The sequence below is a fragment of the Embiotoca jacksoni genome, unplaced genomic scaffold (genome assembly GCF_022577435.1).
Source record: "Embiotoca jacksoni isolate LCO1_2020_lvr unplaced genomic scaffold, fEmbJac1.0.p SCAF_5, whole genome shotgun sequence".
In the NCBI taxonomy this organism is placed as follows: Eukaryota; Metazoa; Chordata; class Actinopteri; family Embiotocidae; genus Embiotoca; species Embiotoca jacksoni.
The window spans coordinates 15,397,935-15,416,725 of record NW_027185403.1 but is presented as its reverse complement, the minus strand read 5'-3'; the positions used below and the strand labels follow the sequence as shown (position 1 = coordinate 15,416,725).

Here is an 18,791-nt window from a genome sequence, read left to right as displayed (position 1 = left end):
TGTGCAAAAGATGATTGTAATGCGTGTCGTAATGGGATTTAACAAGAGGTGTGTGAGGAACATTTTGTTGGCTGAAATAAAAAAAAGTGAAATGTGAACTTAAGCAGCAAAGAAAATGTGCATATTAAGATATACGGATAGTATAGTAACATGTAATGCAAAGGCAAACTAATGCCATATGCCAACAATCCTGCCACATTATCACATGGAAATGTTATTATTATTTTTTAGAACTTCAGGCATAAAGGCAACTTTAAAAATCAAGTGATTCAACAACACTGCAGAGGATCGGTGACATAAAGACGAGGGAGCGGCAGAGGTAGAGAGAGGTACAGGAGAGCGTTTGCACTGCGGTGGAAGCCGTGAGAGGCCCTACTGTGACCACGGTTAGATGGGCGGGGGGGGGGGGGGGGGGGGTGGAGAGGCAGATGTTGTCATCGTTATCATCATCATCATCATCATCATCATCATCATTATCATCATCATCATCATCATGGCTTGATCACAGCGTTTCCTACCCCGTGGCTGTGCTCTGCTCTTATATCTTAACAGTGTTGTTGGCGTACAGGCCGTAGCTCTGCAGCTCTGTGTAGGGGGCGCTAGCACCACTGTCTAAGGCTGAGCAGTGAAAGGCCTGAGCGGCTGAGGCGGCAGCGGCTCGCGCGGTGGACACCTTCATTCGGCGCGACTCAGTCCTGGACTTGTAGCAGAACTCCACCAGGGCCACCAGCATGGCCAGGCCGAGGCCTCCGATCAGGATGTAGAAGACCCCCGCCACGTTGCTGAGGCTCAGAGCACTCGTCTTGTCCTGGTGGGAGGAGGACGAGGAGGAGGAGGAGGAGGAGGAGGAGGGAGCAGAGCCAAGGGATGAGTGTAGATAGTGGCAACAAAACATGCACATGATGTCAAATTTGATTCACACACACACACACACACACACACACACACACACACACACACACACACACACACACACACACACTGAAACAGATACAGTGTACACATTAGCTCAACTAATTCTACACACAGACAATGTAATACAAGTAAAGTAGAAGACAAGAGGACAAGACACACATAAAAACACACAACACACCCAAAACATGAATAAAACTATATTTTAGAGGCCTCTCTCACAAAGTGGGATTTACTATGAAATCTGGATAACTTTAAACTTAACTCTGTTAAGTTAAAAAAAAAAAACAACCTGTGTTGAAGCTAGTCACTAACCATGCAGACCAAACTGGGTATTTTTGTCTAGCCTCGACAAAAATACTGCATCCAAATAAAAATAATGAGTCCAAAGAGCACAGGATCACTCTATTAGAAATGTTAGAATTACTTTGTTTTATGACACCTGACATATTTCAATTCTTAGTATTTTTAAGATTTGGAGTTAGTGTGTGTCTCAGGGCTTCTAACATAACAGTAGGAAGTAGACAGCTTTGAGAATGCGAAGATAGGACTCAAAGGGCAGCTTTAAGGTATATGCAATTCATGATTGGCACAGACTGCTGCAAACATCATTTAATATGAATACTGGGCTGCCATTAAAACTGCTCCTTCAACATTTAGCACATTCCACGATGTGCACTGATAAAAACTACATCTTAAAGATTTGTTAATACAGCACTCACAAAGCAGCCAGTACAGCAAGTAGTACAAGCTATTTATAAAACCTACTGCTGCATGTTAACTGCAACGGAGAGTGACTGTTTATATTGATGACTCAATCTACGACTGCAGGAACAGAGAAAATGAGATAACTATGTAAAACAGTGACTGATGTCATTTATGAAAGACATCCTGTCTGAACCCTAATGACCAACAGCGACATGCCTTTTCATTTTGAAAAAGGATGTTATTTCAGTGAAAATTAGCTCCTGATGATTTATTTAAGCTACATTCTGGTCTTTTTTGGATGTAACAAATCATCTTTGTGCAGTGACCTCTCAATAACAACAGAAGCAACATTAATGATACATTTGAATGTTTGGTTTTGTCTTTTATTTTATTCATGATGTATTTTTTTTGTCTTTATAAAAAAAGAAACAAACCTACTAATTTTCCACACCTATTCCAGAATAGTTAGCATTTTAAAATGCCAGCCATGTTATTTATCCCCATTTAATAACATTAATTAAGCGTATCCTCTATGTATAGCTTTTTATATTCTAGTTTGACTTCACCTGACATTACTTTGTGCTGTGTGAAGTCAAATTCCCCTGCAGGGAACAGCAGTTTCACCCAGTAAATAGCTGTTTGTTTTAAACCCGACCTCGTGCATACACACATGCTCATTGCTGTGTTGAAGCTACTTAATGTCCGGTTTTCAGTGACCAGTTAAACAGATGGACTAATGTTACATTAGCTTACTAAAACCAGATACTAATTCAAAGAATGCTCGTCTATATTGAATTCATTTTGTGAGAAAGGCCTCAGATACTGAAATCAGACACTGATCTAAACTGTTTATGACTTATTTATACATTGCTTAAAGTTTTACATTTATGTCTGTATGAAGTCAAAATACTCACTCACGTAACATTTTGTGAGGGAAGGGGGACAGGTAAAGTGCAGAAACACCCCACAACACATGCATTCATGCAGCAACAGCACAAACAAGTCTTTAGTTTGACATTGCTTCGTTTAATAGGTTATCTGTCTTTGTACCTACTTCCATTTACGCCTTCTAATCTGCAATATAATGGAATCATTAAGCTTAAGACTTACATAAATCTGTCAACCTAACAGGTTTAATGAGGATATCATTTCATGGAAATGTGTTTGGGGAACGTCTTTTTGTCACGTTAGATTAATGGAGAGCTGCAGTTCTATGTTCAATTACACTTTACTGTGCCTCTACTTGCATTTGAGCTCACAGTGACGGAGGACTTTTTTTTTTTTTTTTTTAACCAACAACTGAAATTCAGAAATGTATGTGTCCATTTGTTTAAATGAATAGTTTTCAACCCAAAAAGCCAAATTACAATGAAATACATTTAGTCTGTATATGAATCATTTATTTTATGTAAATTAGTTTTTTGTAACAGGGAATGTGTGTCAGACTATGTGCTGTGTAGAACTGAGAATCTGCTTGATTTTGCTCCAAACACAAAGACTAATTCTTCCTCTCTGGCTGATTTTTGTGTTTATCACACAGCTGAATGTGCAAAGCTTCCAACAGTTCCTTCCTCCTGGCCAAATCCTGAGAAATGTTTTAGAATAAATGTGTGTGTGTGTGTGTGTGTGTGTGTGTGTGTGTGTGTGTGTGTGTGTGTGTGTGTGTTTGTGTGTGTGTGAGAGAAAACTTGCCACTTACAGTAAAAAAACAATTAAAACAAAAGGCAACTAATGAGGTGTCTTAGCCCTTCTCACAGTAAGTAACTGTTCAGAGTAGGGAGTTAGAGTTGCTTGAGAGAATTTGGGAGTTTTTTTAAGCAGAGGAGGAAACTGCTGCAAAATAAAAAAAAAAAAAGCTGAGGCTGTGAGTAATGAACAGGAGAAGAATACCATCTTCATTTTCTTACTGAACGTTGGACGAGATACCACTCTCATTTCTTATTCTAAATAGAGACATGTTTGTTTATAACAATACAGGCTTATTGTCTTAACGTCAGTGAACTGGTGTTCTAATATATCTCTCTCTCTGTAACTCTCTGCTGTGAGGCTTTAGGTGTTGAGAGAGTTCAGAGAATACTCTCAGATTGTTTGTAATGTGTTCCCTGGAGACTCACTGAGCACTTCATGGCACATGGTTTGACACCTCTGCAGTAAACCATCAGTCAGTATAAGCAAAGGGAAGGAAGGTGAACAAAATCTTGACAGGATCAGAAAGCCACACAGTGGTAGAGGTATCTGAGCTAAAGAGACTAATCTTTTCTGTCAGGGGGAACTACTTCTTGAGTCTGTAGGTAGCAGACACTGCTAATGAATGCAGTGGCAGATGTGGAGTCGAGATGGCAGATTGACCGGGTTTGCATCCATACATGGATACTGTGAGGTTAGGGAGTTGGGGCGTGATTATTATAGAGGCCAGAATGAAAAGGTTACAGCTCAACATGTTCAAAGAGTTCAGCAAAATCCAAGTTCCTAATGTTTTCATCTGTCTCCTTCATGTCCTTCTGGGTTTCCTATTCTTTTCCTCGGGAAGGAGTTGTGTTCGAACAATCTACTTTCTGTCATATTTATTCTACTGTTCAAACACATGGTTATTATAACACTATCTGTGTGTGTATGTGTGTGTGTGTTTGGAAATATATTTTAAAAGGATTAATTCTCCCTAGACGGTAACTGTACTCCATAAATGTATAACAAAATATTGAAACAATCCTAACTAATCCACCACAGAATATTTATTTATACACTGGCAATGAACAATAAATCTCTGACAACACAAACTCATCAATGGGTATAAATAGACACCAGATACTGGCTCAAATATTAAGACAGTGTTTCTGAAATTACATTTTAAAAAGTGGAGGTCATTTCACATTAGAGAACTGGATTTTTATGTAATCTCAATTGCAGATGTTTTCTGTGAATATTGCAAGGGGCTTCTGTGCTGCAGAGTGAGCTGTATTAAGTGAGCTTGTTTTGGTGTTGTTGGGCGAGTGAGTTTATAATAATCTCTCGGTACATACTTGCTCGCATCGATCAACCCCCGAGCCTAGTTTGATGGGAGAATATGAAACTTTTGTAAAAACAAAACAAAACAAAACGCTGCCAGATAACTACATTTATAAGAAATTCAACATGTGTTTGCTTAATTCCTCAGACTCAATAGCAGGGACGCAGTCTGGGGATGTCTTTTTAAAGGCACACTCAACTGGTTGTACCATCTCTCCCTCACGAAAAAATGTTTATATGATAAATAAAGTCCATTTTAACTGTTTCATGAATGCATGTACTGTATTTTAATGAATAATGGGTTCAAGCAAGGCTTTAGGAAATAGTTCTTAACTTTTCATATGACTGGAATACATGTGCTGAGTGAGATCTGATCTCTTTTTCCTTTTCCTTTTTTATAGTTTTCTATTGAACTACAAAACAGGCATTCTGTGTCTGTTTGTTCTCTGAAGATTCTACCTGTCATCATTAAAACTGATAGAACTGCAAAACGTGTCTGTGTCTTTTGTATTTTCTTTTCTGAAACAACAGCAGTAGCCACTAATGTCAGTAACAATTAGATGGATGTTTCACACTTACAGTCACCTAATGTCTTGTAATACGGAGCAAAAGTCTGATAGTTATTACACTGAACTGGTATAACCGAATCAGTTTATTGATTTTAGGACCCTTCTTGTACCAATGTTACATTACGTTCTAGCATTCCCAATAGTCTTTGTATTGACATTTGCGGTAGCTGTTAAATAGGCTCAATTTAACCTGTGGAAGTTGCAAAGGTGGAGTCAGTTTTAGACATGGTAAGTCCTTATGTCTGATTTGGAAGTGATCTCCACGCTTCGTTTTCACAGAATCCGATATGGATTGTGATCGTCATAAACCTTTTGGATACATGGGTAATCTATGATGGGAGAGATATTTACACCACACTCTTCACTTAACCCACTGACAGATATAGCCTTTTACATTACTCAGGCTATCACACCCACTTCAAAATTAGTTTGCCCTATAGTGAATTTCCTAAGGCTAAACGAATGGGCATAAAGGATGAAGATTTCCAAACAGAAGCCCACAAACTTTTTGATCAGTTCCTGATGAGAGGATATCCATGAGATGTCTTGGATCAGCCATATGCAAAGACTCATGAGAAAAAAAGATGTGAACTTTTCATCAAACATATAAACCAGTTAAGACTGTATTTCCTGTATTTTTCTTAAAACTGATGACATTTTTTTAAAAAAAATAATTGCATCTATTGCACCTATATTTATATGTAAATGTAACAAATATTATAAATAAAGTCCATTTGCCTACTTTGTAGCTTTTAGTGTTTCTCATTTAAAAAACATTTTTCACCTAAAAACAGGTGGGAGGCTCTCTTGTGATCGTCCTCTTATATTTGGACCAATACTGTAGCACCACTAGAGCCACGTGAGGTGTACTGATCAGTGTGATAGAGGCTGAGGGTTGGACTTGGGGCTGGTCTAGGATCAGGGCAGGGCAGGGCAGGGATGTGCTGGGAGGTGCTGTGAGGTGACAGATTTGGGTTGGAGACTGACCTTTCTTCTGGAGTCCTTGCTGCCACACTCCCCTTTATCGTACCACCATTTGTTTTTCAGTTTGTCTAAGATGGCTTGCTCATTGAGTTTCAACACCGCTAGGTTTACTGGGATCCTTCCAACCATAAGGAAATAACATAAATAACATATTATACCATGTTATTTATGTTATTAATGCAGAAACACAGCAGCAAATACATACACACATTAATACTTGGGCTTGCTCATAGGTAACAAAAAACCACAACAAAAACAAAACCCATCACACACACCACACGCACGTGCACACACACACACACACACACACACACACACACACACACACACACACACACACACACACACACACACACAAATATGTAGCATAAATAACATTAGAAACATCAGAATCAAAGTGATAGGCATTAATACTCCATCTAGCTTGGTTGGTTTGCTCCCTAAGGCAGTAGATGTGTATTACTATATCACTTTGGGTAACCGACACACTGCTTACACTCACTTATGCAACAACAATGTTTACATTGTAAAAAGAGAATTTGAAAACGGTCAGATTTCATATCTAGATCTAAAAAAAATCTGCAGCCACAGAATATATGCATGCAGTTTTAAAACATTACTGAGCATGGAAGACATGGCTGGTTTAATTAGCAGGCACTTATCAATTTTAAATAAGTATTACTCATTTTGTTAAAGCAGGGGAAATGATACAAAATTCCCCTCTCTGTGGATTTCACATTTGTCCCCTGCAGGCCAAATAATCGCCCCCCTCAGCGGCTCTCCTTTTGCTCTTCCACACACCACAGAGAGATTAAGTGTTGCTGGAGTGGTAGTGCTGCGTGGGCCTGCCGGTTACCCTCATCCCCACCTCACCCCCACGCCCAGTGGTGGTGGGTTACCCGCAGGGTTTATCAAACTGGCTCTGACCTTGGAGTCCCCGCCCCCGCTGCCGCACTCTCCCTTGTCGTACCACCACTTGTTTTTCAATTTGTCCAAGAGGCCCTGCTCGTTCAGTTTTAACACTGCCAGGTTTACTGGGTTTCTTGAAAATAATATAAAACGGTAGCCATTAGGAGACACTACGGGACAGATATAAAGAGATTGGTCGTATGGTGGTGGTGATTATGACAACATTGACTTACAATTAGAAATGCTTCTGCATAGAGCTACTGATATGAAGCAGGAGCACTGGCTTTAGATGCACATGTTAGTTGTATACCGGCAATGGGCTGAAATGCTGAAAGCCCATACAGTAGTAGACTCAGGTTTTACCAAGCAGAGGTCTCAGAGGGAGGCAGAGCACACACGATAAATGGAGATGCCTTGGATGCGGAAGTCTGTCTACAGATGGTAATTTCCCTTCAGATGCACCACCAAACACATCGCTATGGTAACTGGCCAGTATTCAACACCATAACAGGATCCTGTTGAATAGAAGCTCATGTTGAGGAAGTTATAACTATCAACAGAGACAGATGTCAACAGAATCTTTGACTGTTTGAGTGCCATTTTCACTTCCATAACAAATTTACTTTTTAAACCGGCTGAAAGGAAACTGTTTGACTGACTGCAGATGGAGTCCAAAGCATCTCCCCATGGGTTGCTCTCTCTCTCTCTATCTCTGTGAGTGTGTGTGTATTTCCTATAGCTGACTGGCTGGGGACAAAAACTCTCTCCATCCACAAATCACAGAATGGGAGAATCTGCAATCAGAAGTTAAGATTAAGGTATTTGCCAAGTTGTTTTTCTTTTTTTCTCCTCAAACCCATGCCAATTCTTCTGTACAGCAACAACTTAATTTGTTGAAATTCTGCCTTTCTTACCAGCAGACAGAGAAGAGTCTTTATTCCCAACCTTGAGTGCACAACACAGCTGTATGGAACACAGGTTTCCTCAGGGCTGGTAAAACCTCTGAATTCTTTCTCAGCCCAGTGGACTCAGACAAAAAGAAAGAAGTCAAGGCTTGTGGACATGGATGGTCATTGGATAGTTTGGTAAGATGAACAGATGTCAGGGAAGCTGTACTGGATGTTAGTAGGATGGGATAAACAGGCGAACATGGGTGTGGCTGGATGTCGTACATGTAAAAAATGAGGCAGGGAGCAGAATAATCATACAGATCACCAGACCGACTGTTCTTTGAAGACATCCTGAAAAATGAAGAGTTATTTAATTATCTTTGTTTTCAAAGATTTAATTTCAATCAGGCCTGCACTGCAATATATATATATCAATGTCATAAACTGTCTACAAAATATCACTCTGATATCAACGATTCTAAAAATGAATCAGTGTCAAACTGTTCCACGTCTCCAGGAAACATTATACTGTGCATTTTGAATATAAGAGAGCACAGATGTCAGACCTGTATCAGATTTAATATCGTGAGCAAAAATACCTCATATCAATGCGTCCCTTATATTCAAATATTTTCATTAACAATGCATTGCAGGTATGATTGAACTCAACTCCTTGAATACATGGGTCATTCGCTCACATCTGATTCCAGGTAAGCAGTACAATTTGAAATTTTCCTCTTAAACCATTCAAAATAATCTGAATTATTCAAATTGCCAGGCTTTAAGATTGCTCATCCAATCATGAATGTTCGTTATCTATTAATGAAACTCAGCATCAGACATATGTGAATGACATCAGTGGCAACCTGAGAATAACGTACATCACTCGGCTAAAAACAAATCAACACAAAGAGATAATGCGGGACATCCTCAGCAATTAAACGCACCATCCCACTGCTATGTTGTAGGTCCAAACCAATCAGACGACATGACTTGGTTGCAGATTAATTTCCTCATTTGTCTTATCACAAACAGAGTACTTACTGGATGTATGAAATCAAATTTGTGTGAAATTTAAAAAAGAGCATGTGAGTAAGGCCGAGGAAACATTTCCAGTCAACAGTCTGACCTCTGGCTGTCAACCCAGGTGGAAACCCGAGTGAATTATCAGCGAGTTTAAATTAAACTTTCCCATAATGGGTTCTTTCATTACAATGAATGAGGCCTATTAGAGATAAATTAAAAGCTTCAGATGCCACCAGCTTCTGCACTCTCTCTGCAGTTGCAGGAGGAACACAAACGAGAAGTTGGTTAAAGTGTTAATGCGATGTGAAATGACAGCTGCTGCTTTTGGGACATCGATGGCACAGGGACATCCAGAATGAATGATCATTTATGACATCAATTCATCAAATACAATCTGGCAAATATAAATTCAACTCTATTGACTTCACATTTAAGATGTGAGCCCTGACAAGAGTGGGCAAGTAGCTGTATGGGATGCAATTCTTTAAGTTGTATTCCTGCTTCAGGGGCCCTGTTGGTTTGTGAGTTACATTTTGTAGGTGTATCTGTGTGTGTTTGAGATGCATCAGTTTCAAAGCTGATCAACTGAACCACAAAAGCTCATAAAGAAAGTTTAGAATGTAATCGAAGGGCAGCAGGGAAACAAGTGTTGCTTAAAGAGGAAGAAACATCTCATAGTCCCACTTCACACTTCTGCTAGTGCTCACAAGTCAGCTATCTGCATATGCACACAAACAAAAGTGGCCTTTGCTGGTGGAAATGGGCACGATCAAGTTGTAAATGTGTGTGTGATGTATGCAAACTAGAAAAAGGCTTGATGGCGACTGAAAGTAATGTTATGTCTTCTATGTCTGATAAGAATGCATTGAAAATATGAAGAACAGAAAACTGATATATATTGTGTTATTATGATAAAAACATGAATGAATAAATCAAAATGCATGAAATCTCACAAAAAAAGAAAATTATCAGTCCGAGCTCATGCAGGTGTTTAAATATGAGCAAATCCTAAAATCCAAAACCATGAACAAATAAACAGGTGACAGATGATGCTCATGCACAGGCTCCAATAACAACAATAGAAGGCTTTTATCCAGCCACGCTGCAGTGGCAGGGTTTTACCTGAGGGGGGAGCCCTTGGGCGTGGCGATTCCATAACCTTTAGAGTCCAGGTTTCCGCCCACCTTCATGGTGTCACAGGGCTTCCTCTGCTCTATGTACTCATTCATAGTGGACTCTAGCAGGTAGGCATACTTGCCCTTGGACTTCCTGACTCTCATTACACCCTCGTCTGTCGTTTTGACAAACACGGACGGGTCGGCTGCCTTCATGTACGACCACATCTTCTCAAACACGGCGATCTTTGACCTCTGACAGACAGAATGGTTAACGAGAGAGGGATGGAAAAACAGGGAATAACACAGGATCAGTTTAAATTCCTTAATCATTCTTTCTTATCCTGTATGTTAAAGTTAAAATTGTATTGCACTTAACCTGTTTTAACTGTTTATGATCGGACTCTTCTGCAAAAGCCCTTTTGTGTATTTACATTCTGTACATCTTTAGTTCACAGTTTTTATTGTTAGTGGCAGAGTTTCCAGTGACTCGCAGGAAGTGATACATGTATGTAATCAAGGATTACTATTTTTAATTTCATCTCACTGGAATCAGATTTGCTGTTTACTGCTCCCTACCATAACAGAGCTCGACTTCCCACTGTTCCCACAATGAAAGTGTTCCATGGGAGGTTTTTGTTGTGAAGCAGATGCAGGGGACGCAATGGATTGGTCACAGATGTTTGCTTGAACAATGATTGCCAGAATAAATGTGTAGATTTTTTTTCCATACCCTGAAGAACTCTTTGGTGGAGCCGGCATCCAGCGTTCCATAGGCGATCTCTGTCTGCTTGGCCAGATCCTCGGCACTCTCTATAGGAGACACCATCCTCTCCACAGTCAGGAAGGCAGCCAGGTTGGCAGTATAGGACGAGATGATGATGAGGGTGAAGAACCACCAGACGCCTCCAACAATGCGGCCTGACAGAGAGCTAAAAGCAGAAGGACAGGATGTTGTTGGTTGGTCAAAGACCATATGTCATGATCATGTATATTAGAATCAATGACATGTTAATGGAGAGGCTTGTAAAATAAATAGCAACAGTATTTTTTCTTCGTGGTCAATTTTGCACATAATCAAGAACAGCAATCTAAAAACCGTGTGATGTTCACACCATCCAAATGACCTACATTGCATCACACTCTCTCTGCACTCACACACTCTTCGTTCCACCAGGCTTGGAGAGCTTAGTCCAATCTGCTAAGGAAAGATAACCAGTTCCACAAAGGCATCCTCAGCTTCCTGCCTGCCAAATTAATCTCACTTTAAGAAAGTTGCCAATATGTTTCATGGAAGCATGTGCATTAATTGTTGGGGATTAATAGGCAGATGAGAACACTTAGCCACTGCTCTAATTGCACTCCCCCCCCTAAAAAAAAATAAAAAATAAAAAAACAACTGTGAGCAAAATCCCCTAAGTCAAATCCCCATCTTTTCGCTCTGCACGTCTCTTCACCTCAAGAGAAGCCAGCTTGAGCAACAACAGCAGAAATCATGTTGCATTACATATCGGTCCCCGACAAGCGCCGAGGCACAGAGTGGCAGAGCTTACGCAATGAAAATGACACAAATCTGAAACAAAAAAGGCTTTCATGATTCACCTTTGTGCCGTCAAGCCAAATGGAGCATGAACATGAAGGCGAGATTAAGTATGGAGGAAAAAAATAAAAAGAGAGAGAAGCTAAAACATAATCATTTAAGATGCTTTTCAGATGACGGCTGGATGATGAAAGAGCAGCCGTGGAGCGAGCGGAGAGCAAACACCGAATGGATGCAGAGCCTTTGAAAATCAGTCGGGAGAATGCAGAGCTGTCTGCAGGGTGTGTGTGGGTGTGTGTGTGTGTGTGTGTGTGTGTGTGTGTGTGTGTGTGTATATTTTGACTTGTTCACTGCTCACTGCTCAAACGGGAGTGGGGAAGGTTAAGCTTTGACTGCACTGAAAAAAAGCAACGTGAATTTCCAACTGCCTCAGTGAATATTTGTTGCTGCATCAAACCAGCTCGTTGATTTCCTGCGTCAAAAGTCAAAACCGCTGAAATTCTTCAAACTATCATCTTATGCACACAACATGTTCATCCTCTGACCATCTTTACATAAAATTAGTTTAGGCCTATGGTACCGGTGTCATATATTTATGTAAACATTGACCAAGAAAAAACAACCAGTTACAGAGCAGCAGCGCTCCTCAGCATCCATACATAAAGTGCAATAATCTATTCCAAATTGCCTCAAACTACTACTTAATTGCAAGATAGTCTGCTTGTGGTGAAAATAAGTTCTGTGAAAAGAGGAAGGGCAACCAAAGAACACAGACAGCATTGGGGGAGAAAGAGAGTACGAGTGTGTAATGCTTTGCTGAAACCGTGATACACGTAAGGAAGAGGTGGATAGAGAGGGGGGAGAGAAAGAGAGAGGGGGATAGAAATGGCAGAGATGAAAAGTAAACTGGATAGTACCACCAGAGGCAGACAAACTCTTTAGCTCTGACTGCTGTTGGCCTCCAGAGATGGCAGTAAACAGCCGTCTAATCTTTCCTCTTCAGTCGCCTTGTTTTCTTTGCCTCTCTCTTCCCTTCCTCCAGTTTCTTTTTTCCCTTTCCCCTCCATCCACCCAACGTCTCTGCTGTGCTCCCTGCCTGTCTCTCCGTGTGCTGGGGGGCCTGACAGGGGTTTGTTTTGGGCCAAGACAACAATAGCCTACACCTTGGCACTGACACTGATGCATTCAACTGTGCATGCACACACAAACACCCACACCCACACACTTAGACATACATGTGCATACGCTGCCTTCCTGAGAACGGTGGGACTGTGTGTGTGTGTGTGTGTGTGTGTGTGTGTGTGTGTGTGTGTGTGTGTGTGTGAGTTTGTGTGTGTGTGTGTGTGTGTGTGTGTGTGTGTGTGTGTGTGTGTGTGTGTGTGTGTGTGTGTGTGTGTGTGTGTGTGTGAGTTTGTCTCTGCAAGAGAACAACGGGGTCACCATTTGCTGTGTGACAGGGATGAAGGGAAAGGGGCTGTGTGTGTGTGTGTGTGTGTGTGCGTCTGTTTTGGGTCTCCGGCAGCAGTTGTCCTCCCTAGTTGAGCAGAGCGACTGGCAAACACAGACCTGTTTGTCTCCGTTTGTTTCTTTTTGAACTGCCTTCCTTTGAGCCTCTTTTCCGCTCCTCATACATTATTGCGCAGCAGCCAACCTTGGTGCCTCGGTGAAACATTAACTAAGCTGTCTTATTACAGTAAGGGAAATCTTCCAAGTAGCTCTGTAATTTAAAAGTCTTGTAAAGGCAACGATTAATCAATTATTCACTTAGCCTCTTTTATTGCATTGTGCAGAAAAGGAATGTTAATGGGGACAGGAAAAGCATTAGTTCACAAGAGTGACGCAGAAAGAAATACCATGTACCTGTGTATGTATATCATTAGTGCTGAAATGAATCATTGATTAATGGGATAGTCCGTTGACAGATATATGATTTAAAAGTAATTTTTCAAGTAAACACACCAAATAATTGACAATTAAAACCTATAAAAACATTTCTGTTTTCTATCATTATTATTTGAAATCTTGGAATAAATAATAAGAAAACTCCAGAGGAGGAAACCCTCAAATATATCAAAATAAACAATACGTAATTTAGCAAGGAAAAGTAAAAAGGCTCCTTTCACAACTTTTTTGGTCCTTCAAACCGTTTTAGTTTGCTCCGAACCAAAATAACAGATGTGAAAGGTGCCTTGGACCACAGATCAAAATTCGGTCTGCCCAAGAGAGAAGGTCTCGGTCCAGGTTAAACTGAACCATTGTTCAGCAGGCTGTCGTCATTCATTAAACAGAAGCAGAAGAAAAATAACTGAAAGAGAGATAAAAAAAAAAAAAAAAAAAAAATGAGCCGCGGCAGCACACTGGGCAAGAAGGAGACAACACATTTTTTTATTTGGTCTGATGAAGAACTGAAATAACTTGAAAAAATGTATAAAAAGGCACAAACTCTTTATTTTCTGGGAGAAAGTACTGGTAGTAATAATAATAGTATAGTGGCAAAAAAAAAAAAGAAAAAGTATCTGTTCATTAATACTTCTTAAAACAAAAAAAGCGGCCTGCTGAATAATAACACACTGAAAGCAGACACACGGCCGTCTATAAACCAACCAATGACAAGCATAGGGAGAAAATGACAGGAAGTAGGTGATGGCGACAGTCATGCAGAGTTCTCTAGTGTGCTTGCAAAATGCAACAAGAAACCAGTTTTCAGATCAAATGTATTCAGTGTAACAAAAACATGAACTTTGGTTCTGATTTTTGTCCGGACTTTTAGTTGTAAAAATGCCCTCAGTATGTGGCAGGGTTTGGGCTGAATGGCATTTTCAAAAATCCGTATCAAATATGCCAACCTGAATGAATATTAACCTTTGATGAATTTAGACTCGACATTAGTCTTTTGTGTATCCTTTAAAGACATTTTGCCTTTCAAAGTGTGGGAGTAACATGAAATGAGTGGACAGAGTGGAGAGATGTCATGCAATCAAGGACAACGTCAGGACTTCGAACGCTGCAATTACTCCTTATAGCCTAATCGGCCACCAGGACACCACAAGGTTTTAGCAAGAAAACAAAAGTAATATTTTCTCCCTTGAGCTTCTGGCTTTGAATGATGGGCTCCTGCAAACAAATAATATTCTTCCAAAGTTGGAACACCTTTTTCTCTTTGTTTGTCTGTGCTACTACTTGGAAGTGGGCGGGGCTTACAGGTGAAATGTGACCTTACATATCTACCTGCACCAATCCAAAACAAGCAGAGGAGATGAGTGTTTAATGTTAAACTATTAAGCTCTTACTTCATCATGAATGAAAAGTGGAAAATCACGGAAAACAACACAGATCGGTTTGGCTCAGATCTAAAGCTTCATCGTTCACTATATGATCTCCACCCACAGCTCCCTGGGAATCTGCTGTCTCACTAAACTCTCATTAGAATTCCCCTGGCTGGCCTCCTCTTTTCGATATGGTAATTAGCAATGACTAATGACTTTAGCAAGTGTAAAAAATGAGCCTGTAATGGCCACATTACAATGGATTAGGAATTACAGAGGTTTAAATGAGAAAGAAAATGGTCTCTAATTATGGTGTGATTCTAAGACAAATCAGGGATGGAAAGGGAGTTTTCTGCTACACTGCTTTTTTTTTATGCTTCTTAAAAATTTGCGAGACAGCTGTATGTTCTTAATGAATGAGCACAGCCACTCCCAACACGTCTGGACAGATAAGACATTTTATTTAGTTTGTGCGAGTCAATAGAAAAGACAACATGTAAATGACAGAGAGTAAAATTGGAACATGTGAGAAAAATAGCGTCCATAAGCCAAAATGTGTACAGATACAGCAGATATACTGTGCATACAGAGAGATATCCACCCATGATAAACACTTACTACACAGTGTAATAACAGAATCTTAAGTGTTAATGAGTTTATGCTGACTAATTGGCCCCTGCTGTGGTGAACTGCCAGAAACTTCCTCAGCAAACACAGCTCACTAGATGTGAAAATTATAACAGAGGTATGAAGAAAAAAAAACATCACACCAGAGCATTATTTATATCGAGGTCACATTAAAGAGCATCCACTAATCAAACACCAAGAAGATACACAATGTGTAACTTCCTTTAAACAAAACGTTTTCACCAAAATAAAAGTCATTATCATCTAAAATATATTAGCAACCAACTCAAGGGTTACTCCTCTAGCTTTATTCTAGAAGGGTATACAGACAGCACTCATCGTTTGTATTCTCACTTGGAGTATGTTACGTTTTAAAAACAGGCTGTGATAATTGAGGCGAAAAACATAGATCACCTTGTTTGTTTGTGGCACATTTGGTTAAAATTACAGCAATTGTTTTTTTCATAATTTGCTCTCGTCATGATTTGAAGTTGTGGTTCAGCAAGACTGACATTATCGCACTCATATTTTGTCCATACAGCTCATCTGTATTCTACTGCTTTAACAGCCCTCTCAGTTTGCTGACTTATATTTTGTTAATTAGCCTTTCCTCGAATATATGCCATAGCTGATGAAACTTTAGTTAAGCTATTGATTCCCCAAAGTCTCCTCAAAACAAAGGGAAAAAACAACAACTAAACATGCATAATAATATGGGCATGCCGGGATAATTAACAAGAATAAAGTATTTATACATGACATTACCTTTTTATGTAATTCTGCCTCCATATAGGTCACTGTGTTCCTGGAAACCACATGCATAAGGACAATTTTCCTCTGCCACAGCTCCAAAACTGAACTCAGCTCAGAGCAGACATGCCAAATTGGTTTGATGTGCAACACATGAGGCTTTTAGTGCACACTGGGCGACAGAAAACAACAGACATCTTTTTGAAAATGCACTTGTCTGATGCTTTCTGTGTGTGTGTGTGTGTGTGTGTGTGTGTGTGCGCAACTTTCCACCTCTTCTTTCTGTCTCTCTCTGTCTCGATATGAGGCTCTGGGGAATGACTACATGCTACAGCCAATACTGCTGCAAAGTCCTAAGGTTACCTTTAGCTTTTGTTTGCCTGCACGTTTGTGTTAATGGTCTCCTCGATTGTTAGTCTAAATTATTTCAGAGCGCTTTCATCTCCAAGGCTGAACCAACACACAAGCTTTAAGCATGGAAGTAAAAAAAAAAAAAAAAAAAAGATTTATTAAAGCATCTCTCCCTCCCTCTCTCTCTTCCTCTAAAGGTCAGTATTACCATGCCACTGAGTTGAAAAGAGAATATTATGATAATTTTACCACCCTGAAGCAAACACACCGCAAACTGGTGATTACACTCATTCAGTTACAGTATAGAACATTTTGACAAAAGCATTATGATTCAAAATGCTTTGTAATTGTTTATTTTATTAAGGAGCAGCTAAGTTATAAGCTGCTTTGCAACATATGGCTCTTTTTAACCGGATATGCGTGCAAAGAAAAACAGTATAGCCCGTAGCCATTCCAAGTGTTGGTGCAGAGGAATCAATACGATTGAGATACAACTGTAATCATTGTATCTATGGCTGTACAGGTGTTTGCTGAATGATATCCTGGATGCTGTTTCAGCCTCGTGAAACCTGAGACAAGTCAGTGCTGGCAAGCAGAGAGAGTGCTCGCTACGCGCCCACACACATACCCAAAGCCTCTTAGTCACTCCAGCAAGAAAACAGGAGGCCAAACAGAGATACAGCACAACTGTTCGCTGAAAATCAATACCATCAGAACACACAAAACTGAAGAGTGCATCAAATCTGTTGCTATAATAGCACAAACAGGTGACATGTATGTGCATTCAAGTGCAGTTTCACACATCAAAGACACTTGCTATGAAGCTGCACTGCAAAAAAAAAAAAAAAAAAAATCTATCTCTTTATGGTTGCCATGGTAGCACACTCTGCACTCCAAACAGTACAGCCGAGCTGAGAGAGACTTTAGTCATCTCTCTTCTCCTCTTGTCTCTCTCTATAAGGGCATCCACCTCTATAGTAGGATAAGATTGCCATTACAGAGAGAAAACTCTCATTAGGTCTCCTTTCAGCTCACGGGCTCACAGACACAAGCCTGACTGATAAGCAGTTAAGCATCGCATCTTTCCAGTCAAACGACTGGCAGTGTTTACGCTGGTCCAGGTAGATTTCCCATGTGGCTGAGGGGCTTGGTGTAAAATTCACGGTTGCAAGAAATATATTCATATACAGTCACAGCTTGATTACAGCAAATAACCCTCTCTGCATCTGGAAACATACACTGTGTGCCTCTGAGTGACTGATGTGACAGAATATTCGCTTCTGAGGGGATGGTGTCTTTGTCTGTGTACAAAGTGTGATACCCCAGCGAGATCCTCAGGGAGTGTGTGTGTGTGTGTGTGTGTGTGTGTGTGCGTGTGCGTGTGCGTGTGCGTGTGTGTGTGTGTGTGTGTGTGTGCGTGCATGTATGATCAAAAGTTGCCTTCATGCGATCTCCACATAAATAAAACATACGTTTTTCCGTGAACTAAAGTGAACCGTCTCTTTATGAATAAATCATCTCTTCCAACCAAATTTCCCCCAGCCGTTTTACAGCAGCTCGCTAACTCCACAATTATGTAACTCGGTGGAGTGTAATACGATCTAATGTATTGTTGTTTGTGACAGCAACGCCAACAATAACGCAGTGTGACACATGACTGATCCCTCTGCAAGATCGATCATTTTCTTGATCACAAGCATTCACTAGGTTCCTCCCTGAGAGCTTAGTTAGCAACTGAACAGTCGCTACTTATCATACAACATAGCAGACACCATTACAGTCATGCTTTTATCTGTATGTCTAAAGGGAAGGGTGTGGCTGCATTTTCTCACCCGAGTGCAGCAAACTGAAAAAAAAATTGGGTGGTGTCCATCAATAAGAGAAGAAAAGTAAAAATGATTAAAGAGTACAAATAATTATAGTGCCAAGTCACAACCTACAGAGCTGTAAAAAGTCCATATTTCTGAATTCAGTGACATTCCATTTGTTCTGGGTGCATAAATGAATGTCAAGTTGAAGACAGCTCTAAAACTGAGCCGAGTGAGACACCCTCCCACAGTAAACAGCTTTGCTGTCCTTCTGTATTTGTCAAAGTTTCATGACCAGCCAGCACTAATGCAGTTGCAAGCAGGGACCAT

The 18,791-nt window shown here is 40.2% G+C and overlaps 1 protein-coding gene across 1 annotated transcript in view; it reads right to left on the bottom strand.

Moving 5' to 3' along the window:
• The window catches only part of gria1a (glutamate receptor, ionotropic, AMPA 1a), a 68,573-nt gene that overhangs the window by 5,711 nt on the left and 44,071 nt on the right, over positions 1–18,791 (bottom strand). The window contains 4 exon segments of the mRNA XM_069171043.1: positions 674–808; positions 7,107–7,221; positions 10,127–10,374; positions 10,853–11,051. Of these exon segments, the coding sequence (XP_069027144.1) occupies positions 674–808; positions 7,107–7,221; positions 10,127–10,374; positions 10,853–11,051 (697 nt within the window).